The 27,727-nt window shown below is 31.3% G+C and overlaps 1 protein-coding gene across 1 annotated transcript in view; it reads right to left on the bottom strand.

Annotated features, from left to right (window-relative positions):
* LOC107451539 (acetylcholine receptor subunit beta-like 1) overlaps nt 1-27,727 on the bottom strand; it is a 128,167-nt gene that overhangs the window by 40,126 nt on the left and 60,314 nt on the right. Inside the window, exon 2 of the mRNA XM_021148572.3 lies at nt 13,932-14,068. Coding sequence (XP_021004231.1) covers nt 13,932-14,068 — 137 coding nt within the window. The remainder of the gene's footprint in view (nt 1-13,931; nt 14,069-27,727) is intronic.

The raw sequence follows: 27,727 nt of genomic DNA, 5'->3' as shown, positions 1-27,727 counted from the left end.
GCAGGAATGCCAACTGCTCCACTTTCTGCAAAGTTTTTAAGCCCTTCCTCCTCGCTCCCGTGAAAATGACGGGGTGAGGTTTCGCCCTCTATTTCTCGCTCCCGTGATATTGACGGGGTGGATTGTTCAGTAGTAACGCGCCAATAAGAATAAAACTAATTCATTTCTTTTGCCCGGAAAACATTATATTTCTCACTTTAAGCACCAGATGGCAGTACCAGGATATTTTTAAGGTAATTGTAGATAGTTAGTTTATTTTAAGCTAGATGTCAGCACTAATCAAATGCGTAATACAAATACAAAAGCCAAAAAAATAGGCACTTTTATGACCGTTTTCCTGAAAATTAACCGATCGTTAAGGGGTTAATAAGTTTGCAGCTAAGAAATAGTAAAATTTGCAGAATAAGAATAATTACCCTTACTCGTTAAAAGAATAACCATGCTGCAGCTGCAATAATGTTGCATTTTATACGATATTTCGAATTTTTGATATATAGTGGCGGAAAAATTATTTAACATTAAAAATACTGAATTAAAAATAACTTACATTTCTTTACCACTAGAAAATATTTTTACGAAACAAATCAAATTGGCATGTTAAAGAGTGATGTTATGTATAAACTTGTGAACTATATAGACTTAGTGGTCAGCAAAATAACTTTAATTCTAAACTAAGATTCATACATTTAAACATTAATTTTTCTGCAACTAGAAAAATTGTCTCCTCAAAGATGAGCAAATTGGCATTTGTGCATTAAGGTTGTGGCAGTTTCTCCTGACTGAATCACAGAGTCACGATTTTCAGACAACTGCTTCCACTCTATATAAAACTGCATCAGAAGAATGAAAATTTTGTTTAAAGAGAAATGACGAAATGTTACATATTCATAATAAATAATACAAAAAGTAATAAAACTATTTAAAAGTCATATTTTTTCGAAAACTTTGGTGATAACTTTTAGATTATGATTGTAAATGCGAATATCCTTCCATAAAAAAAATTGCTGTTTCCATTTATAGAAAGTGCTTTTGTGTGCTTAATGAAATGACTTAACAAATTGATCAACTTAATTTCTCTGAAAAAATCTTAAATAGTCCTTTCAAACTATAGAGCTTCAATTCACGAACGGCGAAATTTTTCTACTATATCATATATCTATTACAGTGATGGACATTTTATTCCATTTTATTTTATTGCCGTCGTTAAGCAGCCAACCCAATTTTGATTTTACGAATACTACCTATGTTTAATTTCGTAGCCTTGTAATTTTGAACCCATTCTGGACACAAGGAAACTCCTGGATTAAGTATTGGGAGAAATTTACCTTCGTGATGGACTTTTTCATAGAACTAAAACGCATTTGCGTAACATAGGGAAGAAAACGCAGAAAACCTCCTACGGTTAGCCTGGTGGCAAGGGGGTTCTAACCCATGATCCATCTACCACTCATATACTGACTGAGGATATTTTTCGTTAGCACTGCGGTCGGTGCATGCCGGGTCAACGCCTCCTATAACTGAAAGCCTTCACACTGTTTTTTGTAGGTAGTCCGATCAGACCACTATAAAGGTAAGCCGATTAGTGAAAGAATCATTTAATATGAAATCTATTCAAAATTAGAAAGTGGTAGCAAATTTATGTCTAAAAATTTGTTTAACTTATGAATATAATTGGTTTGTTTTATTCACTTGTCAACCACTACAGATTCAATTCTCAAATATATATGATAAATTTCTCTCAATAACTTTTAAAATGGAATTTGGGTTTATGCGCACAAGTGGTTCGCTTTCTAAATAATCTGCGCAGACTACTTATAAGAAACCGTGTGGAGGCTTTCAGATGTAGGAGGTGATGATCGGGTGCGGGATTCGTATCGACCAGCCATTGATGGGTTTCGAACCCGAATCAGCTCATTGGGAGCTGAGTGCTCTATCCCCTAAGCTACCAGTATTCAGTGATAGACATTTGTCTGTCATAGCATTATGGTTTAAATAAAGTAGACAAATTTTATCCAGAATAACAGAGCCTTCTGAGTAAGTCATTTTAATTCACTCATAAAACTGTCCGTTTCAAAAACTCAAAATAAATCTATTCAGATAGACAGATTAATAAAAACGTGATTACTTATTTCAAAATCTTAGGCATAGTATAATGTGGATGACAAACATAATCTTGAAAGCTTTGGATAAAGAGCGTAATCACTAAATGTCAGTTCTATTAGCTGCAAGTTCTTTATTCTATCATGGTTTGGTCCCAAGTCACGTTTTTATTGAAATTGTTTTCCGGTAGAAAATGTCGTCTTGGGCATAAAACAGACATTTACGAAATAGTGTAAGCGGTTATACTACTCTGATGTTTGTCAGGGGAAACAAATTCCTGAAAACTTTAAATGCAATGTTATCTGTTACATTCAGTTTGTTTATGTTACTTTAGAAAAAACTTTATTTGTAAGCTTCCAAAAACAAATCAAAATCCTCACGCGCAACAATTTTTCTCATTACCATACTTTCACGTACATTGATTTAACTTCTTTAATTTCAGAATATGCTTATAGTATATACAGTTTTTTTTTTCTTTCAACGTCTGCTCTAAGTATCTCACGTTATCGCTTCAAAACGCGAGCTAGAAACGTTATCAGGTCTGCTGGAAAAGGGGACACAGTAATCATATGTTTTAAAATATTTTCATTGGCCTTTTTTTGCTGAATGTTTTTAAATCTAGGTTTCTTTCTAGAAAAACAAAGTTTTTAATCAACAAAACTCTTGTCTGGCCTGTCTTGACGTACGCTTCTGAAGCTTGGAGAGTGACAAAACTGGAAGAAAATTGTGCCGCAATATTTGAGAGAAAGATTTTGCTGGGTATACTTGGTTAGTGGTGTAAATGACAACAATAACTGGAGAAGGAGAATTAACTTTGAACTGTTCAAGATTTATAAACAATCTGATATTATACATAATAATAATAAAAATAAATAATACATAAAAATAAATAGAATGAATTGGATCGCCCACGTGATTCGAATGAGTGACGACAACACAATAAAAAAGATACTGCTTTTCAGACCCACTGGAAAAAGAAAGCGGAGAAGACCGAGGTTGAGATGGGCTGACTCAGTGGAGTCTGATTTTCTCGCAATTAATGAAAAGAATTGGAGATCAAAGATAAATCGGAAGTCGTCATGGAGAAATCTTCAGAGGAAGGCACTAGCTCACATTGGGCTTTCTAGCCTACTATGATGATGATGATGTTTTTAATTATGGATGGTAATACAGCAACGGATATTTTAGACCTAAGAGTCAAATGATTTTGCTGAATTGAAATATAAGTTATTCAAAGAAGTAATGTTGCTATTTCTAACTCATTAGCTATGAGTCTATTGTTGCCAGGTCCATGAGACGAGAAAAACTAATAAAAAATCTAAAACAAGGAAGAAATTCTAAAACAAAGGCTACTCTAGCAAGATCAAAGAACTGTGAGATGTTACATTCAGTGGTCACAGCGTTCGATTAGAAATCGAACATTATTTACTTGTTAGGAAAGTTCCTTTTTTGTTCCAATGGGTCTAAAAAGCAGTATCTTTTTTTTTGTCATCACTCATTCGAATCACGTGGGCCATCTAATAAATTCTATTTAATTTTATGTGTTTAATAATATCAGGTTGTTCATAAATCTAGTACAGTTAAAAGTTAAATCTCCTTCTCCAGTTATTGTTTTCATTTTCACCACCAAGTATACTCCGCAAAATCTTTGTCTCAAATATTGCGATACAATTTTACTCCAGTTTTGTCATTGTCCAAGCTTCAGAAGCGTATGTCAAGACTGTCTAGAAAGAAATCTATATTTAATAAATCTTCTCAGCCCATAGTCAGGCCCTATTTGACAGATAGAGACGGGCTTTTTTTTCATTTCAGGAGTCATTCTGTTGTCTATAGTAATAATTGATCCTAAGTAAGTAAAACTCCTTACTGTTTCAAATCTATAAGACTCTATTTCAAGATTGAGGTCTGAAAATCTGTTTCTTGAGAATAACATGTATTTGGTTTTCTCTACATTTATGCCAAAGCCCATTTGTCTTGCAGCCACCTCAAGGGCAAGAAATGCCTCTTCTATGTTGTGCATTGTGTTGATATCTAGAGGAAATTCCGAAAACATGTAAAGTGTTTATCTAGGAACGATACGAAGGAACTATTTGGCGAAAAAATTTACTTTTTGGTAAAAGTAAGGCTTATGACTATTAGCCCCAAGCTCTTCAAATATTAAGACATAAACTTTGTTACCGTTTTAAATATTTGAGAGAAATCTTTGGCTTGAAGTCAAATAAATTGTGAGGTCTGCAGTTAGTAAAGATATCGTAAACAAAGAACAAAGTAAAAATTGTTGAAAATATATTTAGTTTCACTGCGAAATTTCACTTTTATTGACTTAAAATCGTAAAACTCTTCATAAAAAGTTTTACGTTCTTGAGCATGTAGAATAAAACGAGAAATATAAAACTGAGAAATGTCTTTTAAAAATATATTGTGAAAACGAAATCAATTTTCTGAAATTGTCTATAAACTTATTCATTCAGTAAGAAGATTCCCCCCCCTAAAAATGCCAAGTTTCTAAAATGTCTTCTGCTAGTAGTTCAGTCTACGTTTTTAATATTTTATTCTTTCGTTCGTAAATTTGATTTTAAAATATTTTCCACACCACTACATGCAAATGATTCAAAAGTAAATTTTTCGAGCCACTTAGTCCCAGTTTTCTCCTGGGGAAGCTTTTAGAATGTTAGCTTTAGTTTCTTATTGTCTACCACTCTTAAAAATATTTTGCAAAAAGCCTAGTAATTGGCTGCCCTGTACAGAATAGGACCGAAGTTATAAGTAAAAATGTGTAGAGGAGAAAAATAGCAATACTCCTTTCTTTTCTTCACGCATCGTTTTTAAAATTTTAGAAAAGACGAAAGCTTCTTGCCCTTTTTTTTCTTCGATAGTTTTTGTCATGTAAAAAATTACAGTACGCAAAATAAAAAACGGATCCAGAATAACTTTTGATCTAATGATCGGATTTACACTTTCTAGGACTCAATCTTAATGGTTCAAGGGGGTGACCTCAAATATGCAAATTAATAAGTGCAGACGATATTTTAAATTACGAAATCAGACACAAAAACGTACTTTCTCTGAGTAAACATACCTTTTTCTCGACGGATATGGATTTCTGACCCCCAAATTAAAGGGAGTAGCCGCAATCTGAGAAATATGGTTCAAACAGTTTGGTCAAGGAGAGAGCTCCAAAGTTTGGACCCCTTAATGTTAATTTCAATTTCTGCGTATTTCGCTATATTTCGAGAACTTTTTAATCGCGTTGGAAAGGTCCAAACTTTGGAACGCTCTCCTGACCAAACTATTGGAATCAGATTTTCCGGATTGCGCTACCCCCTACTATATTTTTGGAATCAGAAATCTGAATACGTCGAAAAAAAAGTATGCTTATTCTGAGAAAGTAAGTTTTTGTGTCTGATTTCGTAAATTAAAATATCGTCTGCACTTATTAATTAGCATATTTGAGGTCATCCCCTCGAGTCATCAAGATTGAGAGATTAAATGAGAATAAACTAGAGTTCCTCTATTTAACATTAGTTAGAGAGTTCACAACAATAGGTTTAAAATTGTCCGAAGCATTGGAGTTGCGAAAGAGAAATATTGAGTAACCACCATATATGGCAACGTTACTTTTAAAAAGTAACGAGTAAAAGTACAAGCATTTTTTAAAAAAGTAGCGAGTAAAAAGTAAAAAGTTCTTATTTTAAAAAGTAACGAGTAAAAAGTACAAGTACGAAACAAAAAAAGTAACGATTTAAAAGTACATTTCTAGGAAATCGAAAATTCAAAATAACCTGAAATTTTATTGAATCATATTTTTATGTTCTTTAATGTTTTTGCAAAATTTTTGTTATTTATTTAATTATTTTTAATTTTGAAAGTTATGGACATTAATTTATTTTTAAATTTGGAAGAATATTATAATATAATTTTATAATATAATCGTATAATATAATTTTAAAATCAAATATAATTTTAATATCAAACTTTTTATGGATTTGCACGAAAAAGAAATTTTATCTATTGATTTTAATTTTTAGTTTATTATTTTTATTTATTTAAATTACCATTGATTTAAAATTGTTTTACTCTATAGAAACGCGTTTTAAAAGCACAAACATAAACAAAGCAAACACGGGGTTTCAGATAGCTTTGTGATCTTTGAGCTAGTAAAAAATAATTGAATGTGCAGTATAAGTTGAAACAGAACAGTCTACAGTTTTATTTGTAACAATGGCTAATGCTGAAGTCATGCGAGAAAATCATTTTCCGAACATTTCTGCCAAACGGAATAATTAAAATTTGTAAACGAGTTTTAGTATCAGCGGCTAAATTAATACCTTCGAGTTTTCAAGAGTTATAATAGTAATTATAATTGTTTTCAATAGCACAAATAGCTCTGAAGTTCTTAGAGATTTGACTGGGCGTTGTTTGACAAGGTCGGGCATAAACATAATTTTAGTAAAAAATGTACTAGGTAAAAATATATTCGACAAAAATGTATTATTAGTGAGTTCAAAAAGAAAATTGAAAAACATAATAACAAAATCCAACATTTTTTATTTAAAATGTATTAAACAAATGCATGAAACTCGAAAATGAATGAAAATAACTTGATAGTTAATATTTTTTTTCATTTTGCAAAATAATTGCATTTCGAAAGCATTTTTTTTCTCTTTACAAAGCTTTCCGAGTTTTAGAAAAAAGTAACGATTTCATTCGACATTTCCGTTACAAATACTTGTACTTTTTCCCTAAAAAAGTAACGAAAGTACAAGTAACAGTACTAAATTTAAAAAGTAACGAAGTACAAGTAAAAGTACGTACGTTTTACTTGTACCGGCGGTACAAGTAACGAAAGTAAAAGTACTGCCATATATGGTAACCACACTTGATGAAGCTTCTCTCCAATCTCAATTTCGCCCTCTGTTTTGGGAACTTTTCCCTTCCACATTGATATTTTAAATCTAATTAAAGATATGTTAATTATAGAACTAAAACTAATGGCTTTTTAATTGAAAGAGTAAATTGTTCATAGATTTACAAAAAATAATTTAATTCGTAAAAGTTTTTTTTTCCTACTATATTCGTAAATATATTTTTCTCATCTTAATAAGTGTTTTTTCCCTCAATAAAAATACTGTTTTTAAACTCAGTAGAATCTGGCTATCTTCGCGATGAAATTTCAATTGAAAAATGTAAGGATGAATTGATGATGTATCGAAGGAATCTTTAATTCAAAATTAGACACTGGCTAGCTAGAGATTCAAAACTTATCTGAAGCCTCGTGCTTGATGTTAAAGCAAGATTCAATCATTTTCTGGCATCTCCAAACAGAGTTCATCGCGTTGTTACCGTCAAAAAGAATTTATCATCAGTTATAATCTTCTAACAAGATTAAAACTAGCTAGAGTACTCTTTTAGCTGAAGGTTTAAGCTGATTTACAACGTCATTTGCAATCACTTCCCAACTGCTACAAGCAGAATTATTGCCAAATTAAATGTAACGTTTTTCAAATTTCGGACGACTTTCTGACTTACTATAGAGCTCAGATTATAAATGTACCACTATGTTTGATGGCAATACAAGTTTCAGTCATTCCGTGATTACTATAAACAAAATTTATCTCCATATCATCGCAATTTTAATCGATCACTTGTAAAAATTTTAACCACTTTTCCAAAAAACTAGAGTTTTTAAAACTCATATACCGCTCTGACAGCAATGGCAAATGAAATAAAAATTATTTTCTGACAATTTTGCCACGAGCAGATTTTATCGTCATAATATAAGAGGAAATTTATAGTCAACCAAACTTTCGACTACTAATCGATTGGTAAGAGTGCTTACTTTATGAATGGATAGAACACCGAAGTCAAGCCTCACTGGCTGCGGTCTGTGTGCCAGTGGGTGACCACTTTGATCAGTCTGCAAAGGGACCGAGTGTGTGCGGTATAGATTCTCGTTAAACTGTTCTACCGTGAAGTGCTCGACTTCGCAAGCAGGTTGTCGGACTACCAAAGTAGGGGAGCCATCCCTCTGCGAAGGATCAAAATTGTGATGGCATCTCTTCGAATTATCCTCGGGGATGCTTTCCAGACCGTCACCAATAGCCCATGGTGCAGCTCTAGTGCAACGTAAGCCAACAGCAACAACATTATAAATGGAGCTCTGTTTTGGAACCGAGATTCAATCATTTCTTGGCCATTATGTGCAAGTTTTATAGCTATATTATTACCAGAAACAATTTCTTAACAATCCAATTTTTTCGTACAAGAAAAAGTTTTGTACAAGAAAGATAAGGGGGGGGGAAATAATCTTTCTTTCAGTATATTAAAGAAAATTCGAATATTTCAATTATGTAATATTTTTTGACAAATTTGAAATTATGCCTCGCTAGTACGCCAATATTTCTTTGCTTTTCAACTTAACATAAAAGGTGCTTTTCTATCTTGTTAGCTAACTTGAAAGTTAAAATGTATAGTTAAATTCACGGTTAACTGTAACATACTAAAACAGGGAAAATTTACTTCAATATGTATTAAAATTCACTGCAACATATTAAACCTGTGTAGCATGAGTGGTAATCGATGTATAAAAGTAGAAAAATTGACTAATACCCATAGAATGAAGAAAAGAAAGTTAATTTTTTAAAAAATGTCGTCTAATTTTATTTAATTGCAAATGCGAGTTTGTAAATGATACGGATAAAAATAATTTTTTTTAACATAGTAGAAGGAAATTGCGTTACAAAAATTCATTTCTTACTCAAATTTTTTTTAAAAAAAAAACAGAGGTTTTTGGATCATAAAACACGCAATATAGATACACAAAACTTAATTATGTTAAAAAAAGGGAAACTAATAAATAAAATGCAACAAAATAATTTTTTATGGTATACTTTTATGCTGTATTTAATATAATTTATAAAAATATTGCAGACTATTGATTAGTATTTATGATCAATTTCATAATATGAGTAACTTTCATTTACTTTAAATAAAAATATTAAAAAAATTTAATAAAATAAACAATTATGGAACTTGTACAATGCGAAAAAAAACGAAACACACTGAATAACTTTCGATCCAATGATCGGCTCTATCTCAATGGTTCAAGATAGTGACTTCAAATATGCAAATTAATTAGTGCAGCCGATATATTAAGTTACAAAATGAGGCACATAAACATACTTTCTCTAAATAAATATGCCTTTTGTTTCAAGGGATTCGGATTTCTGACCCCAAAATTATAGGGGGCTGCAGCAATCGGGGGAATATGGTCGCAAAACAAATTTTTCAAGAGAGCGTTTCAAACTTTGGATCCCTTAATGTTAATTTCATTTCTAGCGAAATTCGCCATATCTCGAGAACTTCTTAAGACGTTCACGCCGGGAAAAGTGAAAATACTGGTACGGAAAAGATAAAATACTGGTAGAAGAACTATTTCAATATTAGATAATATTCAGGAGGAGTTAACCTATTCTCAACAATAACAATTCACTGTTAGGAAATTTATCACGGCGAAGAAGCAATTCAATATAAAAATTGCATCCGTTAAAAACAATTGGTAGTTATAGATACTNGCGCGAATGGGTTAATGTTAATTTCATTTCTAGCGAAATTCGCCATATCTCGAGCACATCTTAACACGTTCACGCCGGGAAAAGTGATAATGCTGGTACGGGAAAAGAGAAAATACTGGTAGAAGAACTATTTCAATATTAGATAATATTCGGGAGGAGTTAACCTATTCTCAACAATAACAATTCACTGTTAGGTAATTTATCACGGCGAAGAAGCAATTCAATATAAAAATTGCATCCGTTAAAAACAATGGGTAGTTATAGATTTTTATTATTCCCGGAAAAAAACTAAAAATTGAAATTTATTGTTACCAATTTTTACTCCGGTGCGCTGCCAAGATGAGACGCGTGATCCACCGTTGGGTCACCCCGGCGTGAAAGTGTTAAATGGATTTAATTTAATGAGACATGATAAAATAATGTTCTCCATAATCAAGGACTGCGTAGCTATCCTTTTATTAAACACTGAAGAGTTAACAGATTTATCAAGCATTGGCAGGGAAGTAAAATTCTAATTAACTCTAATTTTCAATAGAAACTGGTAGTAATTTTAATTTACTAGCATAATTTTATTGGAGTAAATTAATATAACACAGTATTCAACAAAGTAAAATTAACATTAAGGGGTCCAAATTTTGGATCACTCTTCACACCAAACTATGAGAACCATATTCCCCCGATTGCAGCTATCCCTCCATAGTTAGGGGGTTGGAAATCCAAAGCAGTCGAAAAAAGGTATACTTATTCAGATAAAGTATATTTTTGTGTCTAGTTTAGAAACTTAAAATATCGTCTGCACTAGTCAATTAGCATATTTAAGATTACCCCTTTGAATCATTAAGAAAGAGTCCTAGAATGTGAAGATCCGATCATTAAATTTATTTTAAAATTTATTCTAAGTGGCCCATTTTTTTTTTCTGAGCACTGTACATAAAGATTTTGCTTTTCCTCCCTCCTCAAAATTTATAATCTATTTCAACGAGCGTAACTTTAACCGAAACTGTTTTAACCACCCAATGAATGATGACGCTGACAAAATAAGACCTTTATTTTTTCTCCCACCTTTTAATTTCTATTTCATTTGCTTTGAGTAAATACTTCACTTGTGTTAATTTTCGGTTTAAGTTTTAATTAAATTCTTTTTTTTTCTTTGTTCTAAACGCTTTTTTTTCGTAGAATTATTTCTGTTTATTTATTTTGCTGCGGAGAAAAAAAAAATTTGAGTCTCACTCAAATTTTTTCGAGCACACTTTATTATCTGTGATCGTTATTATTTTGAAAGAGAAAACGTATTTGTGGGAGTGCTGTGACTTCTAATCGTAAAAGTGTGGTACCATAAAAATAAAAAAAATCTTGTTAGCATCAACGTAAATGCTAAATTTTATGTTGATGCTAACCTTGAAACGTTTGAACCCTTGAATCGTATGAACGAATTCGTTTGAACCCTGTGAATACTGTTATGCCCAGAGTTGTCACACTCCTATGTGTCCATTTAATGCCCAGTGGACACATTCCTTCAATTAAATTCATTATTGATTTTCTAAAAAAAGATAAAGCATAAATGTAATAAGCACATTCATTCCCAATAACTCCGTTTAAAAGCGCTGAATAAAAATTGTCTGAAATGTCAATAAAGAAACAAATTAAAAGTATTCGCTTTCACTATAAAAACAGTGTTTTTTACTTTGCTGATTAAGAATCAAGGATTTTGTCAAGAAATATACCTAGCGATAAAACAGAGGTTCTATGGAATGGTTAGTAAGATTCCAAACGCTATGATTTTTCATTTTTGTTTTAACCAGAAGGATTTTAAAAACCTGTAATTAATTACATTTAAGTCAAATAAATATTCCTTTATTTTTTCAATATTTCGTTTGGTTTCATGAAATTAAAGTAAAATGCAATGAAAAATAAATGGCAAATTTTTTTAAAAAATTTATAATTTTCATAATATTAAATAAATTATGAAAATAACATGTATTTATGAAAACATTGCATAAGTACTTCCTATCGAATTTTTTAAATCAAAATAGAATAACTGAATTTGAAAAATATTCTCCCTTTAAAATTTTTAACGCCTATAGAAATTCTTTATACTTTTCACTTAAACGGAAACCAAAATTAGGTATATTTTATTCATTTTCAACTTCTGTGTGTACACCGAAGACAAATTCAGAAACAAACTACATTCAATTCCAACAATGCGAGTTCAACTTTCTGACATAAAATCAAGTTTAATATTAATTATAAAAAGATGAAGAAAAAAATGCACTCCATTTACAATTTTATTTTATTTTATATTATATTTATATTTTGATATTTATTTATATTTTGATACTTATTTATATTTATATATTTTCATTGTTTATAGTTATATATTTATATTTATATTTTGATATTTTCATAGATTATAGTTATATATTTATATTTATATTTTGATATTTATTTATATTTGATACTTATTTATAATCATATATTTTTATTAATTATATTGATATTGATTATATTTTATTTTATATTTATATTTTGAGTTTGCGACTACCAATGTTCAACTTCGTAACCTTGTAATTATGAACCCAATCCAGAAGACAAGGGAACTCCTGGATCAAGTATTGGAAGAAATTTGCTTTTGTGGTGGACTTTTAGATGGAATTAATCCGCATTTGAGGTACATGGAGAGGAAAACCACGAAAATCTCCCTCGGATAGCCTGACGGAAAGGGGACTCTAAGCCATGATCCGTCTACCCTGATGATATTTCTTATCAGCACTCTGTTCGGTATGAGTCGGGGTGGAAATTCGTATCTATCAGCCATCACTGGGATTCGAACCGGGGCACCTTACTGGGAGGTGAGTGCTCAATCCTCTGAGTCAACACGGCTCACATTCCGCTTGTTAAATGTTTTAAAAATAAAATAGTCTTTCATTGGTTTTTAGATTCACAATTGTCTTTTAATTTCTAAAATAAAGTCGATCATTTAGAATTTGATAGACAAAAAAAAAGGGGGGGGGGAATTTAAATCACTCCTATAGATAAGAATGTTATCTACAAAAATTATATTTAGTTTTTTAAAAAAAACATTGATAAAAGTATCACAAATCTGGGAAATGTTTTTGCAATATTCAAATGAGACAAATGTAAACGTTTTACAGAAGCCTTTGAGAAAATTAAGTTATACTTTATGATTATTTCTGTATCGTAAACAACTCTGACTTATATAGTTTATATTTGTATTTGATACTGTTACCCATAATTGTAAACGAGTAACAAGTTTATCGCCGTTACTTTCACAAATACTGCATACAAATCTTTTAACCTGTTTTTTATCTCAACTATCAGATGCCAGCATTTCAGATGCTTTAATAACTGCATAAGATTTCAAGCCATCGGATGTTTTCAGTCAGATGTTTTCAGTCTTAGATGTTTTTCAAATGTTCTAATACTGCATAAAAATCAGTTAACCGGTTTTATATTTGGATAAAGCCTTTTTCTAAATAATTAGTAACTGTTTTCTAACAGTTCTTAAATTATAGTTTCTGAATTATTTTTTTAGCAAAATGTGGTTATAAATATTAATATGCTGGTGACTAGCTACCGGTAAAATAATGGTACCTTTTTTATCAAAAAAGAAAAGAGAGCACAAGATTATTCACTATAAGGGTTCATGTTGCAAAACCGAGAACAATCAGCCTACCATAACATATTAATCACATGAATATTTATATAATGACTATATGTTGTTGTAGTTCATTTTCGTCGCACTAGAGCTGCACAATGGGCTATTGGCGACGGTCTGGGAAACATACCTGAGGATGATCCGAAGACATGCCATCACAATTTTGATCCTCTGCAGAGGGAATGGCACCCCCGCTTCGGTAGCCCAACGACCTGCACGCGAAGTCGAGCACTTTATGGTAGAACAGTTTAACGAGGACCAATACCACACACCCTCGGTCCCTACGCAGACTGATCCAAGTTGTCGCCCACCCGCACACTGACAGCAGCCAGTGATGCTTGACTTCAGTGATCTGCTGGGAACCAACAATCAGTCCACTGCGGGACAATGACTATATGTAAATGATCGTGCAAATGCACTGTAGAAAAATCTTTTATTTCCTTTTTTTCCCCTTTCTAAATGGTTGAAAGCAGAAAATGCGTTAAACTACTTAAAACTATAGAAAGAATAGTAATTATAGGACAGTGAGTTGAAAATTAGCGTCCAATGAAATGAAATATTTAAAAAAAATGAGTACTTACAACGTTGATGAGCTGAATGAAGGAGAGGCCAAACTCTACGACCACCGTCTGATTCATAACTTCGACGGGACGGATGAGCTTGTTATAGTCCCGGAAGAGGTCGCGTACCAAGCGCTCCTCGTCCTCAGAACTCCGCACTGAAACAAAACAAGAAGCCTCATCAATAACAATGTAACCTTATAGCCTAAATTTTAATTATTAACCACTTGAGCTAAAAAGAAATTCGCTGATAAATTCATCGACTACAAATCTCTGTGGGGAGTTAAATTATCGATAAAGAATAACATCTATTCCTTATAGAAATATATACGAAGAGCTTAGTGGAAGAACCAGATAAGTGAAATTTTCAGAGAGGTCATAATCAGGGTATCATAGATGTATTAGAAGGTGGGACTAATGATTCTTTGTCTTATTTTATTTACCAGTACCTGATTTGAAATAAAAACCATGCAGGCATACTCAAAACTAATTTGGATAAGTTATGCGGCCATTAAAGTGAAAGAAAAAACAATTCTCATCAATCCAATCCAATGCCCACCTGGAGAATCACCTTTCATAAAACAGGCATCTGAAGGGGCAGATTTGTTGGCCACTCTTTCAGGGGCACCATATTAGATGGGCCAACGTTGCTCCCACAGTATGGACAGATAGTACAGAGAATGAAAAAACATACATGCATTGGCCAGGTTTCGAACCCAGAACCTTTCTGTGCAAGGTCGGTTCCCTGATCCCTACACAGTCCGATCAGCTGTTAAGAAAACGTACCAGACCCATTTTATACTAATAGATATTAGCAAAGACTCAAAAATTAATTTACTGCTTGCATTAAAACCTTCGATGTTTTTGTTTTCTTCACCAAACTTCACACTTTTTTTCTTCACAATACTTAATAATTTAAAAACATGTCTTTAATTATGAAGTCTCTTGCTTATAATATTTAACTTCAAATTAAGAATGTAAATTTTTTGGTACAAAACATTTGTCGAAACATCTCATATATATTTCTATATTTCTATTGCTTTTTAATACTTCTATTGCTTTTTAAAATTTCGCATTTCAATCTTACGATTTAATGTAAAAAAATTTGGAATTGATATTAGAAAATATTTTCAAAATAGGAGGATATAATATTTGTGTGATATATTTCAAAACATTAAATATTTGTCGACGTGAGTTTAATTATATGTGGTAAAACTTGTGTTGGAGTAAACAGAATAAGTTCTGAATAATAAACATTTGAAAATCCGGAAATAAACTACTCAAACCAGTTGAATTTTGCGGTAACCGTGGGTAATATTGCATGTTATTCTTTCGCTGTAATTTCCTGTCAGCAGATATGAAACTATTCTTATATAGCATATATTTTACTGATAAGTTTATTGCATTCAGTTGGGATATTTTTCATTTGCAGTTTAACGTGTCTGGTAAAAACTGCGAATTTCGGGCTAGATAATAAATTTTAAAAAAAAGATTAAAAATTTGTTTATTTGATTTAAAAACTGGATTTGTTTTGTTCTTATAAAAATCTTTGATAGACAGTCGGAAAACGGTTTATCAGGGTTAACACTTTATTCGTTTAATAGAGGGTACTATGCAAAGCCGGGGATAAGAATTAAAAATACTTCATCACATTATAGTAGTGTTCTAATTAGCATTACAAAATTAATTAATTAGAAATTGTACGCATTTTATTTATCTGCTAAAAATACAGTGTAAATTGAGAATGAATTAGCTAATTCCAATTCGGTTCTTAAAAATCCCTCTTCCTGATAGTATCCTACAATTGATACTTTTGAAAAATTGTATCCCCAAAATATCTCTCAAAATAAAAAATATCAAAAATAGTTGGTTTGTATCTTTCCTCCGCATTTTTAGAATACAATGCAATAATTTTTCTCATACATAACTTTCTGCAGTTAATGGCAAATGAAATTAATGACAAAAGTAATTGCAAATTGAACCAAGGTCGTGTGGCTAAAGAAAACTTGTGCAAATTACTAGTAAACGTAAGATTACATCGTTTTTTAAATCGAAAATGGAGGCTTGGCAAGACAAAAAATTTTCTCCTTATCTTGTTTTTTAATATTTTATCTGAAAAATATTATGTGTTATAAATGTTATCTTGTAAATTACAATAGGTTTTCAATACGCTCTCTAATAAGTCAGTAAAAAAAAGTAAAGCATTCCAGCAACAGCCCAAAGCCGGCGTTTATGTCCATGTAGGCCAGAGGTGCCATGGAGATTAACACGTTCACGCCGGGAAAAGTGAAAATACTTGTACGGGAAAAGAGAAAATAGAAGAACTATTTCAATACTAGATAATATTCGGGAGGAATTAAACTATTCTCAACAATAACAATTCACTGCACGGAAATTTATCTCGGCGAAGAAGCAATTCAATATAAAAATTGCATCCGTTAAAAACAATTGGTAGTTATGGATTTTTATTACTCCCGGAAAAAAACTAAAAAATGAAATTTATTGTTACCAGTTTTTACTCCGGTGCGCTGCCATGATGAGACAATCTAGCGTGACCCACCGGTGGGTCACCCCGGCGTGAACGTGTAAAGGATTCACAATTTCGTGACCAGCGGAATGATTGTAGCAATGGTGATAGCATTGCGCTGAAGCGGCATTTATTTCCCCAACAAGCTGGTACCCATTGACCTGAAGATAGATGAGCTTCAAGCCACTAAAAGGAATCGAAACCTAGTTCTTCACAATGACTGTTCAGTACTTTAACCACTGAGCCATAGCTGCTCTCAACAAGTCAGTATATAAACTTATAAAATCTTCGTATAATGTCATCGTATTTTATGTAGATGAAACTAGTATATTGTTATATTTATGTATATTTTATTGTGCCATGCATATTATTAGATATATTTACATGATCATTCATCTCAATTTATGTTCTTTTAATCCTACTGAAGATGGAAATCGGTTCGATTGGAGCCTTCAACAACGGAGGCAAATCGATCTATCAAATCACATTACAAACAAATACTTTCTCGATCATTACTCATTTCTAGTTTAACCAGCAGGTTCAATACTAAAATGCTGTTAACCACTTTTAATTAAACATGGAAATTAAATCTCATCATAAGGATATTAAATATCATTGAATTTACAAAAATAGCTAGCTTCTTTCTGATTTAATTTAGGTTTCTAACTATCAAAAATGCAGCCTAATTAAATATTGACGCACCAGAATCGTAAAATCCGTCTAAACATAGTACTCAATAGTTACAGTCTTATAATTATCTTCACTCACGAATGAAAAACATGGTATTCGGCGAAAGTTAAACCAGAAATAGTTAGTTATTAGGTAATTATTATCAGTTTGGGTGTGGTACACTTGAAATGACTTGAAAATCGACCTGTTCAGCAGTAGACGTTGACATGTTGCTAATATATCATACCGATACGATTTAGAAGCATATGCACGACGTACGATTTAGATAATTGCGTAAAATTTTAAACAAAGCGTTATTCCGAGTCTCAAACAAAAGTTAGCTAGCAAAGAAACAAGTAGAACATAACAGAATAAGTTCCTTAACAAACATGATATATTAAATAATCAGTGCATTATTTTAACCGCTATATCCTTACGCAGGGTGTTCAAAAATTATCTTGAAAACTAGTTAACTGATTCGCTTAAATAAAAACTTAACGCCTGTACACAGCGATCGTTTCTTCTGCATGGATCTTTGTCTGAAAACGCTTTCTAATTTATCTACTGGAACGTTCTGAATACAATGCCTCTTCAATCAAAGATGGCACAATTATGGTGAGAAACGATATAGGTCAGAGGTTCCCAATTTTTCTTTACAATGGAACCCTATTTGTTCAACCTCCTTTAGATGGAACACCTACTCAATAAATGAAGTATATAAGGCAATTGTGGATTTATTGGTTTATTAAGGACCATTTTGAAATATTTTTAAAAAGGAATGAAGTTTTTCATCGGTTTACCAATTAATAATCTAAATTTGTTTTCATGCCCGACAGTTAAATTCACAGTCCTAGAAATGCATTTAGTCTAGTTATGAATTTGAAGTTGGTGAGCAGTACGCCAAAAAAATGGACCACCCTAAATAACTTTTGATCTAATGATAGAATTTTAGCGCTCCAGGATTCATTCTTAATAGTTCGAGGGGAAGATCTCAAATATGCTAATTAATTAGCGCAGGCGATATTTTAAATTACGAAATCAGACACAAAAATGCATTTTTGCTGAATAAACATACCTTTTTTTAAGACGGAATCAGATTTCTGACCCACAAAATTTAGAGGGTAGTCCCAATCTGGGAAATATGGTCCCCAAAATTTGATCAGGAGAGCGAAATAAAGCTTGAACTTCATAATGTTAATTTTATTTTTTGCTTATTTTGCCATATTTCAAGAACTTTTTGAACGAATTGAAAAAAATTTGCATTCAATTATAAAATTCGTTTATCCAAAGATAATTCCATGCAAAAAATAAATTTTAGTTAATATTATTATTTTTTTAAATTTTATTTAATAATAGTCGAAAAAAGTTTGAACTGTAAGGTATACAATTTTAAATTATATACTTTTATATTTTAAAATACAAATTTGAGTGAAATCTGTTGAATAATTCCTGAGAAATCAAAATTAAAATAATTCGTATACTGGAAATTCGATTTCTCAGGAACAATTCAACCTATTTCGCTCAAATTTTGTTTAAAATTACTTATTTAAAGGTGATATAAAAAATTACAAACCTTACAATTCAAAATGTTTTAGACTATTAGTAAATAAAAAAATTAAAAATAATAAATATTAACCAAAATTTATTTTTTGCCTGAAATTATCTTTGGATAAATAAATTTTATAATTGTTTGTAAAAATATTTCAATATACTTAAAAAGTTCTCGAGGTATAGCAAAAGAAGCAAAAAATTAACAATACGAAGTCTAAACTTTGAATCGCTCTCCTGATCAAAATATGGGAACCATATTTCTCAGATTGCGGCTATCCCCTATATTATGGGGATTAGGAATCCGAATCCATTGAAAAATAGGTATGTTTATTCAGGGAAAAGGAGTTTTTGTGTCTGATGTCGTAACTTAAAATATCGTCTGCACTAAAATTAATTAGCTTATTTGAGGTCACCCCCTTGAACCATCAATTTTGAGTCCTAGAACGTGAAGATCCGTTAATTAAATCAAAAATTATTCAGGGTGGTCCGTATTTTTGGCCCACTATACGTACGCAAGCTGAAAATGAATAGAAAGATCCAAATTATGGCTTTCTTTGAAATGAAAATTAAAAAGAATTACTCGAAACCTGGAAAAGGGTTATTAGCGAAAAATGTAATGAATTTATTTATTTATTTTTTTTTTTTTGAAAAGTGCAATGATTGAAGTGAAAAAGTGTATTTTCTATAAATTTTCATTAAAGCATGTCCTTTTAATAACGGCCGGGATAGCCTGCTCGGTAGGGCGCTGGGCCCATGTCCGAGAGCCGAAGCCACCCCGCCGGCCGGAGACTCTCCGTGTAGTAAAGTGACTGATGCACGTTAAATCTGTCGAGTCGCAAAAGTCCTCCATGTTCCCATAAAAATTCAATACCTCTGCGGGTACTGGATTGGAGATCGATCGTTTTCTGATTCAGGTCAAAATTACGATCACCACATGTGGATGAATGAATAGATGTATGAATAGGTCCGCCCTATAAACTGGTTCGACATATGGTGTGGCAGAAGTCGAATTCTTGGCCATAGATGGAGCCACTGAAAAAAAAAGAAACGCACACTCTGCCTAAAAATTTGCTCGGTTTCACCAAGCAGGCTTGCCCGTGTGGCAAGTGGTATTGGAAACAACAGCAACAACCTTTTAATAATTTAGTCAGTATTACATTATTAAAAAGACTATACATTTTTTTAAAAGAAAAAACTGTCTTTCCTTTCTATGGGCATTTTATTTTTAATATTTTCATAAAGGCGAATGAAATATAAAATAAATAACTGATTATTGGTTGCATTTTAACCCACAGGCGGTTAAGCAAAAGGGAAAAATTGGGAGAATGTTTTTCCCCATACTCTATTTCCCTATATAATAAAATGGAAAAACTGGTTATGCTATGCCGAAAAAATGCAAGTTAAAATACGACTTTTTACGTGCAGACCCGTCATTGAGTTAATATTATTATAGGTTCAAAAAATAATTTCTGGTTTAAAGGAGCCTTTTGGTTCTTCAGAAGACTAAATAGGAATGGCTAATTTAGGCAAATCTCTATGTTAATGTTGAACATTTATTATTATATTTAAGAATATAATATTCATGTATATAATAATTCGTGTTTATTACACAGATTACGTCATTTTGTGTCCTTAATCCTGCTGAATTTCTTTGTATCCAATATTTCACTTTAACGCGAATAAAAGGTAAAATTGGAATAAAAACTTGCAATAAATATTCAAAACGCACTCCAGTAAGCCAGCATCTAGACTTAAAAAATCTGGATATAGAAAAAAACGATATATTTTACGATGTCAACTTTAGATAGTATCTAAGGTACTTTTTTTTTTGCTTTATATTTCGATGCCGAAAGGCGAACCCATCGATCAACAAGTCCTATAGCCTTCTTCCACTCAAAAATATTTCCCTGCAGAAAAGAAAAAGGGGATTTCAAAGAATTTAAGCCCTTCATCCAGGAGAAAGTTTTTTTTTTTACACGCGAGATTTCTCTAGATTTTCGAAGTTTAAAAGAAAAATTTCGCTGAAGAAATGGAATAAAAAGAAATATTTTGAGGGAATTATTTTCTGTGTCACTGATTTAAAGCTTACTTTTTATTAGTAAAAGCTTTTCAAAAAAACAGTATTCTTAAACCTTCAGATTGTAATTTTTTTCTTGAAGTTTTCTTGAAGTTTTTTTTCTAGCATATTTCTCTCAGTCTACTATTCAAGTTGATTGCAAATAAATGTTTCGCTTTAAATATGATTAATTTACAATGCATGTAACGGTGTTCGTTACTATAGAATAATTATCTAAACAAAAATAAGTGGAGGGTTTTTACCACTTCGTATATATTTAATCGCCTATGGCATCCCTGTAGTTGGCAGCCCTGGATGAATTGAGTTTTGTTTTCGAAAATATCATTTTACTGTGATTATACCCCCCACATATAAATAAATCAAACAATTACATTAAATACCACTTTGTTGTTACCTCTTCAATGCAATGTTTGACTCTTTACCACTTTATAAAAACTGATTTAAAAAGCGAAGTCTGCCTCCTTGCTTTGGTAAGATATCAAGTCTTTTTATATCTAAGTTATTTACATGTTACAACAGTCAAAATGTTTTTTTTAAATTGCAATATAAATATTAAAGTATGTATTTTGCATTCCTTAGAAAAAGTCTCCCACTTTAATCAAAAAATTCAGCAACTATGATTTCAATGACAAAATTTCAGTACTATTTTCGTATACTAAACAAAACTCAGTGGCGCGACAGCATAGAGGGCCAAGGCCTACTGTGCCCATCTCAGTTTTCCTAACCTTGGGCTCTGGGGATCAAGAGCAGATGTTTCAGTTAGGTGGTCAGCCGAACGCGGAACCCCCAGTGTTTAGTTCCCAAACATGCTTGGGAACCAAATTTTCATATACTATTTGGTCAAAAGTATCCCGACAACCGGTTGTTATGGTGGTGGGAGCATAATGGTGTGGTAGTGTTTCTCGTGATTTGGCCTGGGTCCGTGATTTCGTGTGGTTGGAAACATGAACTCTGAGATGTATGTGGACATTCTGGACAATGCTACACTCCCAACTCTATGGCAATATTTCGGGGAAGGTCCATTTCTCTTCCAACAGGATAACTGCTGTATTGACCCATCGAGGCTTGCACAGACGTGGTTTGACGAAACGGTTGTTCAAAAACTGGACTTTCCGTCTTAGAGCCCCGATCTAAATCCCATAGAACACTTTTGGGACGAATTAGAGCAAAAATTACGTAGCCAGCCAAATCGACCATCTTCACTGCAAGCACTCACTTCAGCTGTGAAGGAAGCCTGGAAGTCAATTCCTATGGCCACCTATCAAAAACTTGGTGGAAAGTCTTCCCAGACGTGTGCAGGCTGTCATCGATGCAAAAGGAGGACCAATATCATATTAATATGTGCTTCAGGGCGCTCTAAGTCCATACCACTGGGTGTCCGGACACTTTTGGTCAGATAGTGTAGTTTTAGTGTAGGTTTACATCCGAAATCTATTTATTACTACACATTGGAGTAATGCATTTTTGGTCATTAATGAGAATCCTGGAAGAGTGAAAGCAGATCCTATAGGGCAGGGGTGGCCAACCTGCGGCTCGCGAACCACATGCGGCTCTTTGAAGGATTATTTGTGGCTCTCCGTAAATGTTCCCGAGTTCCCTTTTCATTTTTGTGCCATAATATTTTTAAAAAATTATTATCGTTCCGCATGTGTTTCAAAATGTCTTTTAAATTACTGAGAACAAATATGAAAGACTAAGTGCAACTTCGTTCAATTCAAAGTGAGTTTTGGAATTAGAATTAATAGAATTGGAATTAATAGAGATGTAAGAAGATCAAGCTCTACAACTAAAATATAAGTCGATGCCGATTACTGAATTTTGAAAATTTGTACCAGAATCGAAGTATCCTGAATTAAAAAAGGTTGCTTGTCGAATTATTTCAATATTCGGAAAGACGTACTTATGTGAATCATTTTATTCCACTTTAAAGTTCCTGAAATCCAAACACCGATCAGTATTAACTAACCACCATTTCAAAAAATTACTGAGAAGTGCTGTCACCAATTATTCACCAAATTTTAAGGAATTATCAAGGGAAGTAAAATAAATGTGTTTAATTTTTAATATTTAAATTCAATACACATATTTTGTGCTTCTACTTATATGTTCTCAATAAATATAATTTATGTAAAAAAATATTTTTTGATACCTTTTTTGCATACCTTTTAAATACGTATTTAATTGCGGCTGGCCAAAAATTTCCAATTTTGAAAAATGACTCGACTATTAAGGAGCTTGGCCATCCGTGCTATAGGGATAAGACTCAGTTGGCGAAAATTACAATTGGCGTTGAAGGAGCAGCCTCGACATTCGCCAAACAGCTTTGCGCTGATGTTTTTGTTTTGTTTTCTGTATAGTATCATTCGCTTAGTTTACTAAGGATGCGACACTTCTGTATTTTAAAGAAACTGATCTTCAAAAAAATTTAACTCATTACTAAATTAAAAATTTAATCATTACTAAAAAGGAAGAAAACATTATGAAAATTCCCTCGTCAGTTAATTTATACAATGGTATATACAAGTTTGGATAAAGAGATAAAATTATATATCATTTCTCTAAAATGAGATATTTTTATAAATTCAGATTAGAATGCAGATAGATATATACCATTTAGAATTTAAAAATAGTGCCATAGTTATCAAAGAAAAATACCTTCATTTATAAATATTTTCCCCTTTAAATCAATCGCATGCAAATATATTTATTTTGGTTTTTCCAATTATTTTAAGATTTAAAAAATATGAATTATTTCATATTTAGAAGAAATTTTTATTTTAAAGGAGATAACATTATTAGAATACTTATTGTTTTTGTAGTGAATAACGTCTTTGTTAACTTCCTAAAATTCTTCACATAAAGGTTTACATTATTCTTTGATTGATTCTAAAACTTATGTTTTTCATTTCTTTTTAAATAAAATTTAAATAAAATGAATTCTTCAAAATATTGTTCCAATTAAAAATGCTATTAAAACAAAATAATTTCTTGTTGCTGTTTTATTAATAAAATATTTAATTTCACCATAAAAATATTTATTTTTTATTAATAAAATAATTTATTAATAATATATTTAATATTCTTTGCAAATATTTTGCACAATTTTTTCAAAAAACATCCTCATTATATTTTCAATAATAATAATAGCTTAATTCAATAGCTTAATTCAATTTAAAAGCACATTTTCTCTAAGTTTTGTTTGGTAATCTCAAGTTTGAGTGATTACGATTTACAATTTACAAGGGCAATTACAGACTCGTAAGTCTGTTGTGTTGCCATAGTGTGGTGTTGCCATATACCCGCCTAAGTACGGTACTATACCGTACTTCAAACTTGCTACGAAGAATGACAATGTAAAAATTGAATTAAATCATATCTAGTTTAACATATTCAATTAAATTAAATCTGTTATATCAAAAAAGTAGTCTATATAATATAGTTATTCGTTTTCTAAAATATAAATACAGTGTATTTGTAAAGTGATGGTATCAATAAAGTGTCTTTAATACCCTACAAAAGAATTTAATAAGTTACTTTTACAGCAATTTATTCATCGCATATTTATAAATTAACTTACAAATAAACAAAAGGAGCTGACAGAATAATGATTAAGTTTACGAGTTAAGTTTACGAATTAAGTTTTTTCATACATTCAGATAAAAGAAAAATATTCTCTTTAAAAAAAAACATGTAAATTCATTTAATTTCTAAAAGAAATAGAACGCGAATAACTTATTTGTATTAATTTTTGCAATACTTCTGGAAAAAAAATTAATTTTTACGAAAAAAAACCTGTCTAAGCGTTTTATAATTTATTTACATTTTTTTCATTTATTTATTTATTTATTTTGTCAGGGGTTGCCAACAGGAAAAAAACGAATTTCGAATAGCGGTTTAGGATCATATAATTTCGTTTTCCTACCACATTTATGCGTATAGGTCTTATCCCGTATAGGATTTGCCTTTACGCACCCTGGAAAATCCCCAAGAGCTCCCAGTTATTACGTAGCGTAATTCAAAAATATGAAGTTAATTAATAAACTACAAAATCGAAATGTCTGATGTTATATTTTAAAGTAAACTTCTATAGAAAAATCCAAAATATTCGGAAATCAAATTTCTAATTCCTTCTTTATTCACAAACAACGCATATGATTAATCTTTTTTCTCTTAATTTGTACATACGAGAGAAAATTACTATCTCCTTAATGCGTTTATTTCGTCTTAATCAGAAGTAAATTAGAACAAAATGCTTCCTGCCTCAATACTGATGTTGTTTTATCTTCTTTTTCATGCTTTTACCAAATACAATTTAAAATAAACTTCTATACTAAGACTAGAATTATTTAGTTATCCAATAATTAATTCTTTCTTCTAATAAGAATGCATTTAATATCATTATGTTTGTCCCGAAACATATGTAGGGGAGAATCGGGTAGCCCCGGCCAGCGGGTACCCCCGCCCAATGTCAATTTCATATGTATAGAATATTTTTTCAAGTCAATGGGCCATCGGACGTTAATTGTTATATTAAAAAAAGATTATTTTCAAAGTTTCAAGTTTATATTAAGTTATATTAAGTTTATTTTATATTAAGTTTATAAGAAGAGATTAACCAAATAATTTTATATTGAAAAACAACTATTGTTATTAATTATTGTTACTTAAATTAAATTATTTTCGTTAAATATTTAATATAAATATATATTAATATTATAATATATTAATATACATTAATAATGATAAAAAGTATGACATTTGTTGTTATTAAATGATAGAATTCACTAAAAGTATATAAATATGTAATAAATAAAATAATTTTGTGATAAAAATGATAAATGAGGTTTATCTATTGTCAATACATTGGTCATTCTCATTTACACCTGAAAAAATAGCCAAAAAACACAATTTTTGTAACTGGGCGGGGCTACCCGACACATTTTGAAAAGAGCTGAAAAACATGTTTTTTTAAATTTCTATCCTTTTAAGTTTAACTATTCTTTTCTTGGTTTATTCTTTTTGCATTATTTAATTAGATGATAAAACAATAGAAACATACAAAAATGTTGATTATTACTCAGTATTATACAGAAATATAAGCAATACTCCTTAAGTGAGCGGGGCTACCCGACTCTCCCCTACTGAAGAAAAAGTTATTGTCTTCTAAATATGTTTCCTTCATCTAGATCAAAAAATATAACTCGCCTCAATATTGATGTTATTTTCTCTTCTTTTTTATGCTTTTACCAAATCCAATTTAAAATAAACTTCTATACTAAGACTGGAATTATTTAGTAATCCAATAATTAATTTTTTCTTCGAATAGCAATGTATTTAATATCATTATGTTTGTCTCGAAACATACGAAATGAAGAAAAAGTTATTGTCTTCTAAATATGCTTCCTTCATCTAAATCAAAAAATATAACTCACCTCAATAGTGATGTTATTTTATCTTCCTCTTTTATGCTTCTCCGATTCCCAAACTAAGGACAGAAAAAAAGGAAGAAAAAAAAGATTTTCCATTTCCGGTGTCGAACTCCTTATCTTCTATCGAACTATAGTCTGGGATTAATCAACAACATGTTCCCCCTTGAGTAAGACCGATGAAAAACAAATGTATAAGAGATAAGTATTGTAAATGATTCTTGTCTAGCAAACCCCTAAATGCATAAGCATTCAAAGGAGATTAATGAATGATAAATGCCGGATTTCGTTTTGCTCCATTATGGAGCTCTTCTAAAGACGTCTGTTCACGAAAGAAAGAAAAATAATAATCATAATTTGTATCTGTTACTTTTTATTAAGTCGTGAATTCGTTTCCCGCTTTGTTAAAATAGATTTCAGTAGTTGTGTTTCAGCATTTAAAGGATGGCCAGAAGTAACTTACATTAGCCCATAAACTGAAATTATACAAAAAGTGGTTTTATGGAAAAAGTGGTATAATATATTATCGAAATTAATTATTTTTTCTACTGCTGGGGAATTAAAAAAGTCTTTGATACATCGAAAAGTACTTGCTACTTATAATTCTAGATCTAATCAGAAATAACTAAATCATTGTGGTATCTCAGAATCTCTTAATTCACCCAGATAAATGAAAATGCTGAAAAAAGTTTCCCACCACAATGAATGTCTTTGAAAAAAGAAACTGTCCTAAATATATGACGCTGGGCGTTAACCGGTTAAGCTGAAAGTCGAATCTTAATCAATCGTATTATTATCTTAAAAATTGTTAAGCTTTCATTATTCCGAAAGTCCTTTGGAATCTAAATATGGACCTTCGAACAGGATTCTGCTTCAGGGCTGAAAGCCCATATATATCGAGACGGAAAAGAGTAAAAACGGGTAACAAATAAATTTCATTTTTTAGTTTTTTTCCGGGAATAATAAAAATCCATAACTACCAATTGCTTTTAACGAATGCAATTTTCATATTGAATTGTTTCTTCGCCGTGGAAAATTTCCTTACAGTGAATTGTTATTGTTGAAAATAGATTAACTCCTCCCGAATATTATCTAACATTGAAATAGTTCTTCTACCAGTATATTCTCTTTTCCGTCCCGCTTTCAGACCTGTTCTGCTTCAGAACACAAATGCAATGCACTCGAAAAAGGTACAAGATTCTCTAACTTTCCTATCATTCTAACAGCACGAGAAAGGTGCTAAATGGCTGTCTTATTCACCTGACTTGAATCTGGCAGATTTGATCAAAATATTGTCTTTTCTTCTCCCTTGCTTAACCCCTTGGGGACGGGTGATTCAGAAAAGCATTCGTACAAAATCAGAATCAAGTTGCAATTAAATAAAAAACGGTAACTTAAATGTAGTCGTTACTAATTTGACAGACTTACTTTGCTTTTATTTTAATTATTGTTAGTTTAATCATATATACAATCAATGTTAATTCAAAGTATAACTAAATAGTTTTATTTTGAACAAAGTAATGGTGAATTAAATAAATCAAAAAATTATAACTCCGCCCACAAATAA

Source organism: Parasteatoda tepidariorum, chromosome 9 (genome assembly GCF_043381705.1).
Source record: "Parasteatoda tepidariorum isolate YZ-2023 chromosome 9, CAS_Ptep_4.0, whole genome shotgun sequence".
Classification (NCBI taxonomy): Eukaryota; Metazoa; Arthropoda; class Arachnida; order Araneae; family Theridiidae; genus Parasteatoda; species Parasteatoda tepidariorum.
Note: the sequence above shows the minus strand (reverse complement) of the source record. Positions and strands in the feature narration are given on the sequence as shown.